Source organism: Cydia amplana, chromosome 7, assembly GCF_948474715.1.
Source record: "Cydia amplana chromosome 7, ilCydAmpl1.1, whole genome shotgun sequence".
NCBI lineage: Eukaryota > Metazoa > Arthropoda > Insecta > Lepidoptera > Tortricidae > Cydia > Cydia amplana.
This window is the reverse complement of record NC_086075.1, coordinates 3,832,448-3,851,902: the sequence shown is the minus strand read 5'-3', so window position 1 is coordinate 3,851,902 and position 19,455 is coordinate 3,832,448. Positions and strand designations below refer to the sequence as shown.

The 19,455-nt window shown below is 37.1% G+C and overlaps 1 protein-coding gene across 3 annotated transcripts in view; it reads left to right on the top strand.

Moving 5' to 3' along the window:
* The window catches only part of LOC134649378 (uncharacterized), a 34,908-nt gene extending 23,463 nt beyond the window's left edge, over nt 1-11,445 (top strand). For 2 of the 3 annotated variants that reach the window (XM_063504107.1, XM_063504105.1), the window contains one exon: nt 9,438-10,247. In XM_063504107.1, the coding sequence (XP_063360177.1) occupies nt 9,438-10,204 (767 nt within the window). In that variant the 3' untranslated portion in view covers nt 10,205-10,247. Of the gene's footprint in view, nt 1-9,437; nt 10,248-11,346 lie in introns of those variants that run through there. The other variant, XM_063504106.1, reaches the window with a different exon arrangement.
* The last annotated feature ends 8,010 nt before the right edge of the window (nt 11,446-19,455 follow it).

Below are 19,455 nucleotides of genomic sequence, written 5' to 3'. Positions count from 1 at the left end.
GTGTGCTTCGCAAATTGTTGAAGCGAGACGGGCTGCGATTAACGCTCCTTGGAGCTCTAAGCGATTGATGGAGATTTGTTTTAAAGGAGCTACGCGGACTTTGCTGCATATAAGAGCCAGCTTCACTCGAATTACGAGCGTTCCGCAGCTGCGCACGTTGAAGTAGATGATGATGAGCCGGTAGCGGGAACTTCTGGCACTACACCGCGAGCTCCTGCTGACCACGCCGCACCACCTACTGTCGTGAGCGACTCCGCTTCATACGATGTCGAATCAAAGGAGATTCTGACCCATACATCGACATCGGTTGCCTCGGGATCTCCAGCTCAGACGTTGCCTGCTCGCCCGTTATTGAAGATCGTAGCCGTAACCGTGTCCGGTCCGTTAGGTTCTGTGAATACGTACGCCATGTTAGACGACGGGGCCACAGGTTCGTTTATTGAGCAAGATATCGCCGCGCAAATAGGTGCCTGTGGACCCCAGAGGCGCATGAGGTTAGACTGTGTCGGCGGGTTAGGAAAGGATACGTCTGTGCAGTATGTCGATTTCCAAATGAAAGGTCGCCGTGGTAAAGATACGCACTATATTAGCAAAGCACGGGCTATGAAAGGTTTAGGTCTCGCTACTCAAACTCCCGATAGGTCGAGCGTGCTTGTGAGGAATCTCTAACGCCCATGCATTTTCTGTTGGGTTCGTCTTCAGGTCGCCCAATTCCAGTCACTTAGGCAGAAACGGACCTCCTATCACGAAGCGGCTGGCGTAAGGCTGTCCGATTATCAGAGCATTTTTGGCGTCGCTGGGTAAAAGAATATCTCCCAACGTTAACACCCAGATCCGGCTCGAAGGACCAAAATGTTAATGACAAGGGCGCACTGGTTCTGATAGTATGTTTATTTCATGAAACCTAAGAGTACACTGCCAAAAATGGTATATCAAAAAGAACATCAAAATATATAAAACAAAGAAATTCAAATTACAATAAAAGTATAAAAGTAAACGTATAAAAAGGTGCGTCGCCAACAAATACCATTGCTTTATGGTTAAATATATGATAATGCAATGATAATTACGTACCTAAAAGTGTTAATAAAAAAAACTGTATAAACTTCTTTAGTTTACTTTGATAAGATACTTCGTCTACCTACAGACAACCATAATTAACCATAATTTAGCCTGTTTTAAGAGTAATTGACACTTGAGAAGATTGTATATTTCTTGTCTTTATTTCTCTCCTCCAGTACGAGTAAACATTTTTTCACCACACCAGCTTGTAAAGGCTCTGTTTATTCATCAAAAACTGTTCAGAAAGTTGCATTTTTCCACAGGAGTGGCAAAGTTACTTAAGTTGATGCTAATTTTGTGTTGTTACCTCATGTCGGCTAGTAGTATTGACTTTTAAATTATGATTTTGAAAGATACATATTTAATAACGTTTAAATGGATTTGATTGGTCGAATTTTGGAATCTTTGTCTGCTCCGGTATTAATTAGCACGAGGAGTTAAACAACAACTTTTCCCACTTGTAAAACAAATAACTATTTCCTATACCATCCTAAAGGAACGACATCCGTCATTATATGTTACGCAACCCAAGGTAATAAACTAGAAAGAAGTCATACACAGATGTAACGGTTGCGTAAATCTTTATTGGCTATGAAAAAAAAACGATACGGATACGTGCGCTGGCTTTAATGAGTGGACTAGTTGATATTAGGCTGTCATTTGCGAATTGGGTTTTCCGAGGAACTTCAATAGTGAACACTTGATGGCACGCGAATAGAACAACTAAATACATTATATATTGTATATACGTAGTATATGTATATTATGTATAGATTTAGTGTATTAGCTGTCATAAAAAGGCTCAAAAATGTGTTATTTAGGTACTTGCAATATTTTTCCTAAGTTGTAATACAGGTTGGCCGAAAAATAAGTTGACAATTTCATTACTGCTCTTACATATTGTACCTACTTACATAATTTTTAAAATGAACAGTAAACATTCGCATTTGTATTTTTGTTGTTTACAAAAAATGTAGAATATCGTGAAGATTACGTTTTGTTTTAGTTAACCCAAGTAAATTTAAACAAAGATTTTATACGCAATTAATTATTATGTCATGCATTTCTGCAATAACAAGTGACCTCCTTAAACTTTGACATATTACTTAACATGTTTATTAGAGCAATATCCTCCATAGAGCTCAATAATAAAACGATCTTAAGATTTTGGCGAAAGGGTATAAAACTTTCGGGAAAACCGCGGCGTCCATTCTGTGAACATTATGAAAGTTAATGACTTGGATACATTTTTCTAAAACTTTCACCATGCGAGTTTAAAGAAGTAGAAGGTTAACATGTCGATAAGGATAAAGTACGAAAATTATGATGTCCACAGGAAAGTCGCATATCATTAACTCATACGAAGAAATTTTTTGACCCAAAAATCGATGACAGATTTAGGGCTTATTTAGACGGCGCGGCGCGCGAACTCGTATACGATTTTAGTTACATTGCGGACCATTAAGGTTACATCAACTCAGTCGACCGATCAAATGACGCAATGTAATGAAACTCGCATGCGAGTTCTCGCACCGTCTAAATGAGCCCTTACAGTCGCAATTTGAATAACATAGCAAAAATGCTTAATTACCAAGACAAGTATAAAAGCTAAAAAGTGGAACATGACGTTAAAAATTTCCTAATAGTAATGAAGACTGACCTAGACAGGAACCGAGCACTATAACGTAACTTCCGTGTGAATCCTCAAGTTACATCACTATGAATAGCTAAAGTAATTAGTAAATATATTGAATCGATTTAAACTATTGATGTTTTAGTGTTTTAGGTCATAAAAATGCGTTAGATCAAATACTGCCTAGTTGCATCATCATAAAAAGCCCTTTTTGGGTTACCTATTCATTATACGACTATTGATTAAATAATAAATTCAGCCTAAGTATTTCTTTTAAGTTTTTTTCTTTTAAAATTATAGCGGGTATTTAGTTGGTAATAGGTACTCTGAATTTATTTATTACTTCGACGAATAATATATAAATTACGAACACGTTCATCAGGTAAAATATACATACCATAGGTAATATAGGTATTATGTAATTGGAAAATAATGTTATATAATGATGACTGATTTTCAGTCATAACTTACCTTTGGCCTGACCATATAGGTGACTCGTTATTTAACCGAAAAAAGAAATTGTATGCGGAATAGCAAAATGACAAAATTTATAAATAATTAATGAATTCTTTAAACAATGAATAACTCGTAGACGATGACACCAAAAATATTCGTATTTTCACTGCCACCGCGGAATTTAAATAACTCATGAATTATTCAATTTGAAAAGTCTATAACCTACTTACATCACGCGTATTTTGTTACAACTTCAAAATGTAAAATTACTTACTAAGTAATCTAAAGAATCCAAAATACTATGGAGTATTATGTTTTTTTTTTAAAGTTGGGAGTAAATATTTAGGCGTCTAAAATATTTAACAAAACAATCGTAAAAGTTATTTTTATACTAAACACAAGTGCTGTTCCAATTGCCATCTGTGTGAAAACTGCAGTCAGCTTACAATTGCAAATAGTAGCTGAAAAGCAGTCCTTTTTGGCTCAATCTTAAAAACAACTTGCTTCATCCAGTTCAAAAAGAAAGTTTAAGGAATGCTTGATGAAAAGAAATTATTAAAACTGTAGTTTCTTATTAAAATTCATCCCATTGGCTATTTTATTTCAGAGCTGATAGTGATGTCCTCAGTGGTAGACAACTCGGTGATATCTGACTCGCCACCACCACCATACCCTCCTCCGGAGTTATATGAACGATACTATGATTTAGTTGACGCCCTTTGGTAAGACATCGATCAGATGTTGGTACATCAGTGTATTGTTCTGTAAAGATTGTTTGTGTTTCTTGTAGTGGGTTTTACTCATAGTTCTGCGTTCTTCTCTTCTTTCCTTATCCTTGTAGTTTCTTGTATTTATTGCAATTAGGTTTTGGTTATCGTCTTCTTAGCTGCTAGCTCTGTATTTTACCTTAACAAATATGTTGTTATTGTAATTAGCTCTCTTCGTTTTCCTCTTCATTAGTGACGTATTCTCATCGTATAAGATGTATTTATTATTGATTTCACTAACATGTTCTAGTTTTTGCTTCTTTGACGACCTTCCTACTACTAAGCACTCATTTACATAAACGTCTGCTTTCCCTTTCAAACGGAAACAGATATTTATTCGTCATGACGATTGCTCAAACGTCGCGAGTATCTAAATCGGTAATTTCAAAAATTTACCCAATAATTTGGGTTTGGCAAGTGTGTTACGTGTCACGGATTTTGGGATTACAAAATAGGATGAAGGTTTGTTACTAATGTTGGATGTTTAGGTACTTGAATGTGTTTATGTGTGAAATTTTAATCAGATCACAATGCGTGTATTGTTGCTGGGAAAAGTTCAGTCACACGCCTTTTCCGATCGTTCTTGCATGTTTAATATATAATGAGAAATAAAATAAATTAATGTGATTGAGCGTGTGTCTTTTAAGTTTTATAAACAGTTGGTTTAACGATGACCATACTTTTATTTTGACAAATATCAAACTGAGATAAAATTACTAAGCCTTACGATGTGGATGTTTGTTTTGATGGCATCACATTGTCATAATAACAAAGCTATCATAATTAATTAAGTTTAATTATTATAACTATGTGCGGCCGGAAATATATCATTAAGTACCTACAGAATATCATTGTCCGTGATTGTTTTGACCTAATTTTACATTCCAGTACTTATTTCGCTTTAATTTTTTCTTAAAGCATTTAGTTACATTCGATTTTCAACTTTCGATTTTTAATTCGGCAATAATCATAAATAACTTAATAGAAAAATTAACGTAAATTCACGTCTAGCTTTTCTGGGTATTGTAAATTGGACTTTATTGGGAAAGAAAAAGACTCCAAATTGGCTTGGTGATTGGGTTAGGTGAAAGTACATTATGTCACCGGTTGGACTGGCTGCGCGAGCTCGTCCACATGTGGATAGGAACTAGGAAACTTTGCCTTAATCATATAGTATTAAACAGCTAAAATCTGTACCGAGAAATTAGTACTCATAAGGTCTTGCATGTACATATGTAACGATGTCTTTAAATTCCATGAGCTAGCGGTATCCTGTTAGCTAGCGGTGGACCGTTTGAGGTGTAATAACACTGTAGTCCCTCGAGAAAATCTCTACAATTTCATTAATACATTAATAGCCTCCCAGCCAAACAAGACATCCGCACTAGGCCACAAAAATTTCATCATATAACACATTCACTGCCCCCGACGCACATGTGTGTCGACCGTCATACAAGTTTCTTCCTAGGCCACGCCCTGGCCCTGGCTTTGAATGCAATAAAGCTGTAGTACCACGATCCAGACTATCGGGTCGTCCGGCCTGCGAACGAAATCATAAAATACCTGATAGTCGGATTTTCGGCACTGAATGTGTTAACATTACATAATGCTGCTACTTTCCCACACTAGTGCGGGAAACACTTTCCGTGCTGATATCAAAAATTTCAAGGGCCATATGTACTGCAAAATGTACGATAAACGTGCGAATAGGTAATTCAAAACTCGTGTCGATTTAAACACTCCATTCTATCGTGTTTTAATGTATCACCACTCGTTGTGAGTTTCCTACTTTCCGCACTTGCATCGTAAATAATTATATGGAACTTTATTCCGAAGCCTATCATTATTACGTTTTCCAGTGCTAATGCACCTATAATAATTTATTAGGTATCATACTTCTGCACGAATTACGTTAACAAGGTAATAAAATCAATATCTTCACAAGTAAATCGCCGTTATGAAGATAAACATTTTTTATTCCTTAACCACTTGGCGTGACGAAATAGTCTAGACGGACCAACAGACACCGTAATTTGCGATCTATTTATTTAACTACCTCTTCAATGGCGGCGACCGAAAATTGACGACCGCAAAACGCATCGTCGTTTTATTAACTAAATTATATGATTATGTAAATTATGTAATGATGATGGAAACTAGATAATGTAAATGTGTATTTACGGTTTGGTATTTCCACCAAGGTATGTTAGGGATAGTTCTCATTAAAAGCACAATAATCGGTGTGGTTATGTCAAGTGCCACTATATTTATGGAAATTTGGCATAGATGGCCACACTCTGTCACTGAAAAGTATGTACAGAATATTAAAACAAAATATTTTTTCTAAGATGTCTATTTATTAATAATAACATTTTGTCTCTCGAAGTTGATGTCTGTTAAACAATTCATATTAAAAACATTGGTAGAGTTGCTTTTTCGTATAAAGTTTAGTGATAATTGTAAACATAAAACTTTAATAAAATAAATTACATTTACATTCAATAGCACATCACTATTTATAAGACGTAAAGAACTAGCAACACATGCAATGTCATTTTAGTCTACGGAAATAATAAATAGACTTTAGTAATATATTGAAGCGCTGGTGGCCTAGCGGTAAGAGCTTGCAATCCGGAGGTCGCGGTCCGGAGGTTCAAACTCCGGCTCGTACCAGTGAACCCGCGATTTGAACCCGCGACCTCCGGATTGAAAGTCGGGCGTCATATCCGCTCGGCCACCACCGCTTCAAACTCGGAACTTATGTACGAAATATCACTTGATACTTACCAATCTCTTTTCGGGGAAGGAAAACATCGTGTGAATCCGGACTAATCCCAATAAGAGCTAGTTTACCCTTTGGGTTGGAAGGTCAGAAGGCAGTTGCTTTCGTAAAAACTAGTGCCTACCCCAATTCTAGGGATTAGTTACCCAGGCTCATGAGCCTTGGTAAAATGCCGGGACAACCCGAGGAAGATGATGAGTAGGTACCTAGTAATAATATTGCGACGCTACTCGATTACTATCGTAACTATTATCGATAAAATCTATCGATAATCTGTATGATAATAATCTATAGTTCCGTGAAAGCTTTATTACTTGTTTTTGTGTAGGAAGTGTCTTGCTACTGACACATTACACAATGCTTTCTGCTTATACTTGTTTAAGGGTTCAACCGTAGTGATAAGCGATAGCGGATTAAAAATTACTTAAATCATATTATTGTCACTCGATTGTACCTTAAATCAGTGACATTATTATATAATTAGATAAAGACCGCTCTGAAAATAATCTGACTTTTGGTATCGGTTCATCTCATGTTAATTGATGTCAGAAAGTAATATCTCTGGGTAATGTCAATTATATTACTTATTTTAAAATATATAAAAGTAATATATATTATTTTATCATTGAAAAATCTACAATTATATATTATGTTATGTGGAATTTACATTGTCTTGTCTAATCCGTGATAATGAGTTATAAATATGTTATTATTTTATTTAATACATAGTATTCGTCACATGTTATAATACATAGATTTGAGTTTATTCCCGATTATTTACAGAATTAATTTAATTTATCATTACTTAAAACTAGGGATGTAACGATACATGATTTTGCCGATACGATACCAATACCGATATTTAAAGTAAATAATCGGCGATACCGATACCGATGCCGATATCGATAGCCTGGTAGTTAATTAATCAATCAAATAAATAAAAAATTATACCCTTTATACGCATAAAACATACTTAAGTATGTTTAATAGACACTCGATTTTAAGAAGTGTGAAAAACTGAAAAATAAAAATAAAGAAAAATATATTCCTATTAGCAAATTAGCACGATTATAGCAGCTTCACTGTTACGTTGAGTAAGTAATATATCGTAGTAAAACTTATGTAAGTTTTGTTTTGACACATCAAGTTAAAATTGAGGCGAAGAATATTCTTGCCCAATAAAATATCTTACTGTGGGTTGTTTACATTTTGTTATGATATCGGGAGTATTTAAATCGGCGATGCCGGTATATCGGCCTGCCGATTATATCGGCCGATATATCGTATCGGTATCGGTATCGTTACATCCCTACTTAAAACTAATTCATACATGAAACTGGTCGTTTAATATTTACTATCAAAATTATCATTCTATTAAGTGTACTGTACAAATTCAGTAGGTAGAGTTAGACCAAGCTAACTCTGCGCCGTGTTTAATAACAAAGATTATGGAAGTGTTACCATAACCGTCAAACTTATATGAAATTATGACATTTAAAAGAGCACTTCCACAATCTGTGCTATTAAAACACGGTGCAAAGTTATCTTAGCATGACACTAGCTGTATTTAGCAACTTAAAAATAATTTAGAGTCAGAAAAACTTCCGCTTCCTCGTCCGCGATCGCTCAAGCATTGTATCCTAATCTGAAACGGTGAAAGAGAACCTTAACTTGTGAAAGGTGGATCGATGATATAATATGAGTCATCGTACCTACTGGAGCGTGCAGTTATATCATTTGTCCGAGATAAACAATGTGGGTCAGTTGGATGGTCTAATCTACTTACCCGTATGCTAATGAATCTGATGTTATACTACGATTATAATATAATCTGCATAAAATATTTATTTCGACGAAAAAATTATAATATAATACTTGTTAAAAAAACATTAACCAAGATAGGTATAAAAACATATAAAAACTTTTTTAAGCGATTAAAATCTGTAGGGTTTTTAGTCGTTTTGCGGAAATGTTCGTACAGTGTTATAACCCAAACAAGTTTTTCTCCAACATTTTCAAGATTGACCTGACCTAGGTACTTTATATTTGATTAATAATAAATATCGATGGATTCCGGGTATATTTGAATATAAGTACTCATATTGCGTTAAATATTTAAAAAAAAAATGCACAAATCATTCATTTCTTACTTGACTTGACCTAAGTACATAACATACTTTGTTATTTTGTGAAACATCTTACAAAAAAAGGTTCAATATTCAATTTCAGGTATTCATTTTCTCATTTATCTATTTTTAGGTATTCTAGGAGACGCATCGATACACCAAGTCATTCCTGTTCACTTTCGCAGAATAGGTATCTCTTTCATACACGCACACGACAGTGATCGATGGAACGAGATGACAGACTTTTACTATCTTACGTGAATTACAGAAATAGTGACTGGTCTACCGAAAAATTGCTGAACAAAAGCAAGTGACGAAAATTGAATATTATTAGGTTTGAACCGTTAATAACATTAAAAAGAGTGAATTTAATATTAAGACTGAACCGTCAAAATATGTTATAAAGAAGATTAAATACATAAAGTAAGGATAGTGGTAAATTACAAAAATACGCGAATGAAGAAAGCCCACATACTTAATGGTTGGTTGAAAACTATCTAAGGAAACTATTTAGATTGAATTTTACTCTAATCTTAATAACTTTACGCTAGCTAATCCCCAAGTTTCATATTATAGCTTTATGATTAATAAGAACTGATTCTCCGAGACAGGGCGAGGTAAACTGAACGGAGTTCACGCCGGACTCGTCATACTGACGCCGCTGGAAGATGGCGGCACCAGCGAGGCCCAGCACACACACACCGGCCACACCCCCCTCGAACCACCCCCCTCCATCCTCCACACCGCCTTCAACGCCATCAAAAACGTCTTCTCCTCAGTCACACCATCTTTCCAATCCCCCGAACCAGAAGCAGACACGTACCAACCCCCACCCCCACCGGCTCCCGCCTTCAAACCGATGACCTGGGGCGCCGTCAACTCCTACGGAGAGCCGGCCATGGTCGAAGCACACTCTGACTATGACCCTCGCAACCCATACCCGCCTTTCGATAAAGCCGCCAACAAAAAGGGTGTCGTACCTCGACCCGTCCCAGTCTTTCACAGAACAGGCTTGACTAATGAAAAAATACAAAAGATAAGTCATAATTTAAAAAAGATTGCTGCTTATATGAATGAGAACATTCAAAGATCCTCAGAAGAGCATCCGAAAATAACTCCAATGGATGTCTATAGGGACATGCTTGTCAAAGGCGAAATTCCTCTAATCCCAACTCCTGTAGTAACTGACAATGAAATAGGGGTTTTATCCGCTGACCTCCTCCCATCTGAGTCCCCGACGACAACAACAACAACGACCACGACAACAACAACGACGACAACGACAGAAAAACCAAAGACATCGACAGAAAACCAGACGGATAGGAGAAAGAAGGATGTGAAGTATTTCCTACGAGGGAACAGAATAGTCGTAGTTTGATCGACTGACCGACAAGACTGACTGAGGTACGTCCGACTAACGACTATAACTGACTGACCTTGTTGATACTTAAAACTATACATAAACGCATTAAGGTAAGGTCAATACGGATAATTGTGGCTGTGGGATAAGTGTGGCTGGCCTTCAGATTGGGGCCTATTGCGAGTTGAGAGTACAATGTACATACACTTGCTACTTGCGTTTAGTACAAATGTACATATGAACTCGTAATAAAGACTAAACAATGAGTAAACAGGCCCCAATGTGAAGGCCAGCCACACTTGTATACCTACCCCACAGCCACACTTAGCCGTATTGCCCTTATCCACTTTCATCTATGGTTATTACTGTATAGAGTATAGACGCTATGAGCGCTGACAGCCTGACAACCCCAAAAACAAATTAGATAGGTACATGTGGAACGTAATGGTGTTGTCACCGCTTAAGAAGAATCATAGATGAAAGTAATTTTAAATGTGTTTTCCAAAATATTGAGAGTATTACAGAATTGTGACGATTCATGACTTTTGTAGATGGTCCGACTGACTTAACACACACAGGCACATCACTAACACACTCTATTGTATGTAGTTGTAGTTAGAAGTAGTTAGATACACATATTTAATACTATCTATACTTTGTTTTAGATAATCCTAGTGTAAGTATCTATTAAAGACTACTGGTATTTAGATAGTTAATGGTGAATTTTGACAAAAATGTATGTCGGGGCTGCTTTTTCTCTAAAATTGCAAGTACATACCTAAATGGTCAATTACAAATTTATGTACCTATGGTAACAGTTAAGGATGACTCACGCTAGATCGGTCCAGGTCCGGGCCGAGACGTCAACTTCGTTTTCTATAGAAAGCGTCACCAATCATCCATCATAGAAAACGAAGTGATGGACGGCACCTTTCCAGGTGAGTCACCCTTCAGACAGTACGGTGGGTTACATCTGTCAGCGTGAAATAGCATAAAATTCTAGAGAAAACGCATTTATCCCGTGGACGCAAATCTCCCTGTTGACCTAAATGTACTGAAAGTAATGTCCCTAATTAACTCTAACCTCCTTCTATCCCTAACTTTTGTTTTTTCTTCAATGCAATACTCCAAACTTACAAGAATCCTATTATGCTTTGCAGATGTTCCTGAACACGGTGCGGTGTTAGCAGGCGAGGAGCTACAACATTACTACTACCACCAGTAACTTGGTCGCCAGTGATAAATAGTTAATAGGGCCCTGACAGTCTACGCAAGTCATGGCATTTATAGTTGGTCAAACCAATTTTTCAGTAAATAAGAACCAAAAAAACTATACTCATCCTTTTCTTTTGGGTACTAGTACTAGCGTAAGACAAAGATAGTATGATTCTCTCTGCCTATGTTTGAAATGAGACGATCTTCTGACAAACTATATCTTAAAATAACACTGTACGCTCCTTCAAATGTAGGTAATTGAATATTTAATGCGGGAAAACGGAATGTAAAAAAGTGTAATGTCGCTATAATAGTACACAAACTTGATACTTTGCTTGTAATATAAACGTAGGAGTTTGCATTCTCGTAAACATTGAAAAAAAAAATAGAATTGACAGAGATGTCTTCCTGACACAAATTACCAAGTTGTGAAAGTTTCAAAACACTTGAAAAAGTCCTCTGAAATTTCAGAAAAAAATCACAGGAAACTGAGGATATTTTCATTTTGGAAATATCCTCAGTTTCCTTCCCTCAAATTCCATTCCCTTACTAAAATATGAGAAGTTTCCAAAAATTTTCTTCTGGAAATTTTTCAATTTTGAAAACTCTCTGACGGCAGATCAGTCAAGACGGCCCATCCAGTAAAAGCTTGTCATAAGATTCTGATAGAGATCTCGATTGAATCACGCGAATAGATTTTGGTATAGTGCATTGGGGAAAATCCGAAAGCGGGGTAATTTTGAAAATGGCAAGTCATAGATGAAAGTAATCTGAATCTGAATGTTTCTAGTATAGTAGATATTTGCCATTTTCAAAATTACGCCGCCTTCGGATTTACCCCAATGCACCCTATACATTATAAAAAAACAGTAACTTGCGTAGACGTCTAAGAGGCTTACATTAGTTTATCCGCACCTGTTTAAAATCTTGTATTATTAAGTAAATAAGTCGCTATTTATCTAATCTATAACTAAATTAACATTCGAACAAAATTCTGAATCGTGTGTATGTACGTAATAATCAATATTTGTGAGTTGAATGATCAGAATGGCTCAATACCAAAGTTATCTGTGTCATTGGTTTCTTAAATTTCAGAAATGTATAACTCTTCTTTAACCTTTTCGACGCCGTGTTAAACACAAAGGCTGTCACTCAGACGCCACGTGATTGAAGTGTCAAAACTGAAGTTGAACTTTATGCATATGCACGTACGTAGGTCGATGTTGCTCTGTGGCCTGTAACCGATTAATCGGTCTTTGGCGTTGACCTACGGTGCGGATATATCGGTCATTGGCGTCCAAAAGGTTAACATTGGTAAAGCAAGATAGGGTTTGGCCAACAAAACGTGATGGTATGCACAATGATCAAATCTTTTCATTCATAGTTTCTGTAGCAGGCAATCCAGAAGTGTCGGGTACATGACACTATTTTATTAACACTTCTTATAAAGCTAAGAAGCCGTTGGGCATAATAAAGTTTAAAACTAACTTTAAATTCAACGGTAGATACCTAATATTTACAGATTTGTGCCTAAGGTTATATTAACGTAGCTGTCATACAGTGTCACGTATCCCCGACAAAGTGGATTTTTATGTGGAATGCCCCAGCAGAGCAGTCACGTAGCAATACGTAGTCAATGATATTATATAACCATAGATATGTTATACTCATACTTGAGGAGCACAAAAAATACTTCCATATTTATTTCTGTGCCTACGAATAAATCTTTTATTTTTGATAATTTTCTCATTCCATCCGTCTTTGTCACACTGGTTGTTAAACATAAGGTCGTCTCTTTCCCTTTCGGTGTGCGGGAGCTCGTTAGCACGTCCACATTTCTCGCTTGTCCAGCCGCGACTAAAGGCAACTTGTCCAATTTGTCACAAGGTAAGCGCTTCAATTTTGGAACGCCTATAACCTATCTTGAGTTATAAATCATTGTACGTAGTGAGCAATTTGTTTTTGTTATAATGCAATGTATCATTTTTAACCGACTTCCAAATCTAAAAGGAGGAGGTTATCAATTCGTTTGTATGTTTTTTTTTGTTATAATGATAATTTAAATGAATGACGTTTTTTTACAGATAGGTACTACTTATATATTTTATGCATAGGTACCAGAAATAGTTATTTTCGATACAAGTGCGAAAAACAGGAAATTCGAAACGAGTGGCGATAAATTAAAACACGACCTTACACACGAATTACCTATTCGCACGTGTATCGAACAACGTACATAATATTAGTACATAATATGGCACTTTAAAGTTTCGACATACGCACGAAAAGTGCTATTTTACGCACTAGTGCGGAAAATGTGCTGTAAAATATTTTTCCTATACCTAATTATAATTAATGGCATCTCAAATATCAAAACATCTTAGTTTTTATTAGAGATGACTCAAATTTATCACGTTTCGATGACCAAACTCTAATTAGGTACAAGTATTTTGGTACCGATAAGAAGAACATATAAATTTAGACGGTTAAAATTTGTAATTCACCTAAAATAATCATTAGAGTTTTATAAAAAAATCATACAATTTTAATAAATTTAAGAGATTTTCATAGCTATTCAATGTTTTGTTTATTTTTTTCCTCTAAGGAAATAATGACACAAAATGAAATGGGTTTGTATTGTACAAATATTTTTCGAACAAAAAACTAAGTTAACTTGTAGCCTTTATCTGATTTAGAACATTATTCTTAGCTTATTTATTTAAACGCATGTACTTATTGTAAATAATTGGTGTAGTTAACATATAACGAATTTACTAGCGAGGGTGTACATAATATAATGCTCAGTTAATATTGTATTTATATCTTTATGTAGGTACCTATTGAGTAATTTGATAAATAAATATTAAGGGTAACCGAACTGCGTTTTATTTTATTTTTACACGACTGCCCAAAAAAAAGAGTATGTATTGTTTTCAGCGTTCATGTTTGTATGTATATATGTATGTGAGTTTCTTTATTCCACGATAACTTCAGAATGCCTTAACCGATTTAGATGTATGATATATCATTAGAATCCTTACGTCATCCCGGGTGACATAGGCTATGTGACGTCATTACAAAATCAATATGGCGGACTTAATACGCCATATTACGCAACCTTAAGAAAAAAATATCATGCAAACCCATCGAGTAGGGCATCAAAATAAAGCGCTTTGAAAGACGATCAATAATATATATACAATATGAGGGTTTAAGTCCAATTTTAAGAAAGTAAGAATTTTCAAAATTTATTAAGAAAAGCTAATCTCATAAAACCAAATATTATCCTATTGTTGGGATATTAAAAGGAAGTGGTTTGACCGCTGATCATAAAAAAAAATTATACATAGGTATTATATTAATCATATTTTACTTGTTTTGAAACCAAGCCAATATGTTCTAAATTGCGCTAAGGGAATAGAAAAGTATAAATAAATTATTTGTAGAGAGTCTGAGCTTGTAGAGTCCGTCTTCAGATACAACTCTGCACCGACTTTGACGGAACAAAGTGTGAAAGTGTCATTATAACCGTATATTTTTATACGTATTTTTTATATAAAGCCCCGAGATACACTTGTAAGTTTTACTTACGTAAGTAGGGACAAAGCTATTTGTTAGAATGAGATAATGATATTCATCTCTCATTCTGTAGTCTGTGTCCGTACGTAGTACGTACGTAAGTAAAACTTAAGACAGGTGGGCTCTTCCTGCAACTTCCCTGAGTATTTTAATTACGAAGGCCGAAGGCCGAACTCCGCATAGGGCCGACGGTCCGAAGCGTAAGGCAGGTGCGTGCTTCCTGTAACTTCCCCAAGTATCCTAATTGCGAAGGCCGAAGGCCGAGCTTTGCGTAGGGCCGAAGGCCCGGAGCGTAAGAAAGGTGCACGCTTTCTGCAGCTTCCCCAAGTATCTTAATTGCGAAGGCCGAAGGCCGAGCTTCGCGTAGGGCGGAAGACCCGAAGCGTAAGAAAGCACCACGCATTCTGCAGCTTCCCCAAGTCTTTTATTTACGAAGGTCGAAGGCCGAGCTTCGCGTAGGGCCGAAGGCTCGGAGCGTAAGAAAGGTGCACGCTCTCTGCAGCTTCCTCAAGTTTCTTAATTACGAAAGCCGAAGGCCGAGCTTCGCGTAGGGCCGAAGGCCCGGAGCGTAGGAAAGCTGCACGCTTTCTGCAGCTTCCCCAATGTATCTTAATTGCGAAGGTCGAAGGCCGAGCTTCGCGTAGGGCCGAAGGCCCGGAGCGTAAGAAAGGTGCACGCTTTCTGCAGCTTCCCCAAATTTCTTAATTGCGAAGGCCGAAGGCCGAGCTCGCGTAGGGCCGAAGGCCCGGGGCGTAAGAAAGCTGCATGCTTTCTGCAGCTTCCCCAAGTATCTTAATTGCGAAGGCCGAAGGCCGAGCTTCGCGTAGGGCCGAAGGCCCGGAGCGTAAGAAACCTGCACGCTTTCTGCAGCTTCCCCAAGTATCTTAATTGCGAAGGCCGAAGGCCGGGCTTCGCGTAGGGCCGAAGGCCCGGACGGTAAGAAAGGTGCACGCTCTCTGCAACTTCCTCAAGTTTCTTAATTACGAAAGCCGAAGGCCGAGCTTCGCGTAGGGCCGAAGGCCCGGAGCGTAAGAAAGGTGCACGCTTTCTGCAGCTTCCCCAAGTATCTTAATTGCGAAGGCCGAAGGCCGAACTTCGCGTAGGGCCGAAGGCCCGGAGCGTAAGAAAGGTGCACGCTTTCTACAGCTTCCCCAAGTATCTTAATTGCGAAGGCCGAAAGCTAACTAATAGGAAAGAATTATGTAGTTGCAGAGATATTAAGCCATATAGCACTTTACAATACGTCTGGTTTTTGTGTCAGACCTAGTTAGGTTTTTAAGCACGTTTTATGCTAACATATCAAAGATCAACGTGATTGAAGAAACTAAATTGTCTTAAATCATAAAAAATTTGGCTGGTTTGTATGGTCACTAAAATGTATAAAATAAAATAAATTAATTAAAAATTAAAAAACACGACTGCAGTTTAAAAGCGAACTGAAAAGCTAGAAATAATTTTTAGTTATGTTAGGTACTCAACTTAATGAATGTAAAATAGAATATAAGTGTTCAGTCAGGGTAATAAACAGCAATCGGAAAAGTTTAGGCTCATTTAGGATCGTGACTGTACCTGCATATTTTATTTCGATTGCAGTCGGGGACCTTGATATATTGAAATTTTCTCATTCACAGGTCCCCGACTGCAATCGAAATAAAATATGCAGGTACAATCACGATCCTAAATGAGCCTAACTTTTCCGATTGCTGTTTATTACCCTGACTGAACACTTATATTCTATTTTACATTCATTAAGTTGAGTACCTAACATAACTAAAAATTATTTCTAGCTTTTCAGTTCGCTTTTAAACTGCAGTCGTGTTTTTTAATTTTTAATTAATTTATTTTTAAATATTAATGTTGTTTGTTAAAATAAATATTTTATCTTTCTGTAGCTGATTTGATTGAATTTGATGACCCATCTGGCTCGGGGCATTTTCATAAGCAGGGTCATTAGACCCTGGCTATTAAAGCCGATGGTCCTGGGTTCGAATCCTGGTAAAGGCATTACCTAACTTATTTGTGTGATGAGCACAGTTATTTGTTCCTGAATTATGGGTGTTTTCCATGAATTTATATATTTAATATATAGGTATATAATAATATCATTGTCTGAGTACCCACAACATAAGCCCCCTTGAGAACACGACAAACGCCAACCGAAAAGCAAAAATTCGAGTCACATCATTATTTACATGGCACAATTTCCAATGAGAAAAAGAATCCTTGGAGGAATAAAAGGATCAATTTGTTAGGTCAAAGTTGACGTTGATAAGGCAAACCGCAGTGTTAAGGTTAACTAATATTTAATTAATAAGTACATCGCCATACAGGGGGGGTAACGCTGCTAGTGTTATGAGGAACCTTTGGACCCGGCATGGGTCAGAACGGGTTTTAGTTTCTTAAGTTTTGTACATATTGTTAAATGTATCCTTTGTGAGGTGAAAATAAATAAATTTATTACATTGTACCTGGAAAGAGCGAAATTGTAATTAAAGAATCAATATATATCTACTTAAAGTTACTTTTCAATCCGGAGGTCACGGAACGGAACTTATGTACGAAATATCATTAATTACCAGTCGCTTTTCGATGAAGGAAACATCGTGAGGAAACCAGACTAATCCCAATGCCTAGTTTTTCCTCTGGATTGGAAGGTCAGATGGCAGTCACATTCGTAAAAACTAGTGGTACCGCCAATTCCTGGGATTATTTGCCAAGCGGACCCCAGGCTTCCATGAACCGTGGCAAAATGCCGGGACAACGCGTGAAGATGATGACAATACTAACATGGAGCTGATCTGATGATGCAGTCAGAAGTTAGCTAAATAATCTCCTTGGTGGAAAAACACAAGCATAACGAGTTTAGGCTCATTAGATAGGTCTCAAGGAGAACTCATAGACGTACAGGAAATACAGTCAGCAATAAAAGTGTGTAGGTACCTATCAAATATTCGTCACAGTAGGTAGGTAATTTGTTTTAGTTTAGCAATGATACGTGTTTCTATAACATTACAATGTGATTACAATACAATGCAAAAACCCGTTAAATCATTGGAATTCTTTTTGTAACGCGAAAATATTAAACTTGATAATATTACAATAACTATAGATATGATTATTTTTTTAAATACCAGCCAATGGAAAAATGTTGAGTATAAACAGTGCCGGGTGCAAAAAATTTTTTTTTGTGACAAATAAACAAAGTATTTATGATACACGTATCAGGTATAAATGATAATAATTCTAAAGATAAGAATGAGTAGGTTTAATATAATATATAATAAATTAAATAAATTAATTATTTTTATTACAATAAAGTAAATTTACAAGATACTTACATATTACAAATAACATTAAAAACCTAAAGTTGCCTGGGGCATCGTCCCCAGAACGCTTGCTGCGTTTCCCCGCTGAGCGAAATATCCGCCCGCCCGAAAGTCGCCAGACGCCCAAACAAGTTTTTTTGAAATTTCTTTCACAACTTGTCTGGTGTCTGATGACCATGGCCCAAAGGTTTCGACTGCAAGCGCCGCAAATATGTAGGTAATTGTCTTTTAAAAATGCAAATTTGCGGCGCTTGTTAAGTTGGGCTTGTTGGGTTGGGGTTCTGTAGCCGTCTCCGGTTTCCGGGCCGAGCGCTGGACATGGGATGGGGCCAAAGTATCCACGCAGGTCACATCCCACGCCAAAGGTCGTCCCAAAAACCAAGGCGCAAGCGAGCATCCGTCGGGTCTTTTTCTATCCACCACTGACAAAGCCAACTGATTTGTATTTATTTAAGATTTGAGATATTTTTTTTGTTGTTTTTGTCTATTCCTGGCACGATTGATTAGGTAAGCCCATTAGATAGTCACATGCACAGCAATGTTTGTAATTATAAGGGAATAAAAAATCCACATGTTTTCTGAAGTAAAATTTATAAACTCTGACATGACCAATAGCATCCCGGGTGAAACATCGTTAACTGGTAAAGAGCGATACGTAATGAATCCTCGTGGACGTGAGCTGCCGCTCTGTTGGTGGGTTGAGGAACGGCAGCTACCCAAAAACAAAGAAAGTATAGGTTATAGGTTTTCGCGGGCTTGGTTTCCGCAACTCGACGTCATAATATTGCGCCTATTTTGCGTGATGGGTTGGCGGCACTATTCTTGCTTCTACCAAGAAGCCTAACAGACCCTTGACGTTGCCGACGACTTCTGGGAGAGACCCCGGCGAGCCGAGGTGTTGTGCCCGGTACACTGCCACCCCTGGGCATTCTAGAATGACGTGGGCGGCTGTCACCTCTGCCTCCATGCATGCTCTGCAGAGGGGGCTATCTGTAACACGAAGGGTTAGTAGGTGCTTGTTAAATGAGGCGTGGCCGGTTATGGCCCCAGCTATAAGCCGGAGCTGTGGTCTCGTCAGCAAAGAAAGTAAATAAATTAAGTCATCGCCTCTCTCACTTTCATGCAATAAAAAAATATGAATTATGAATC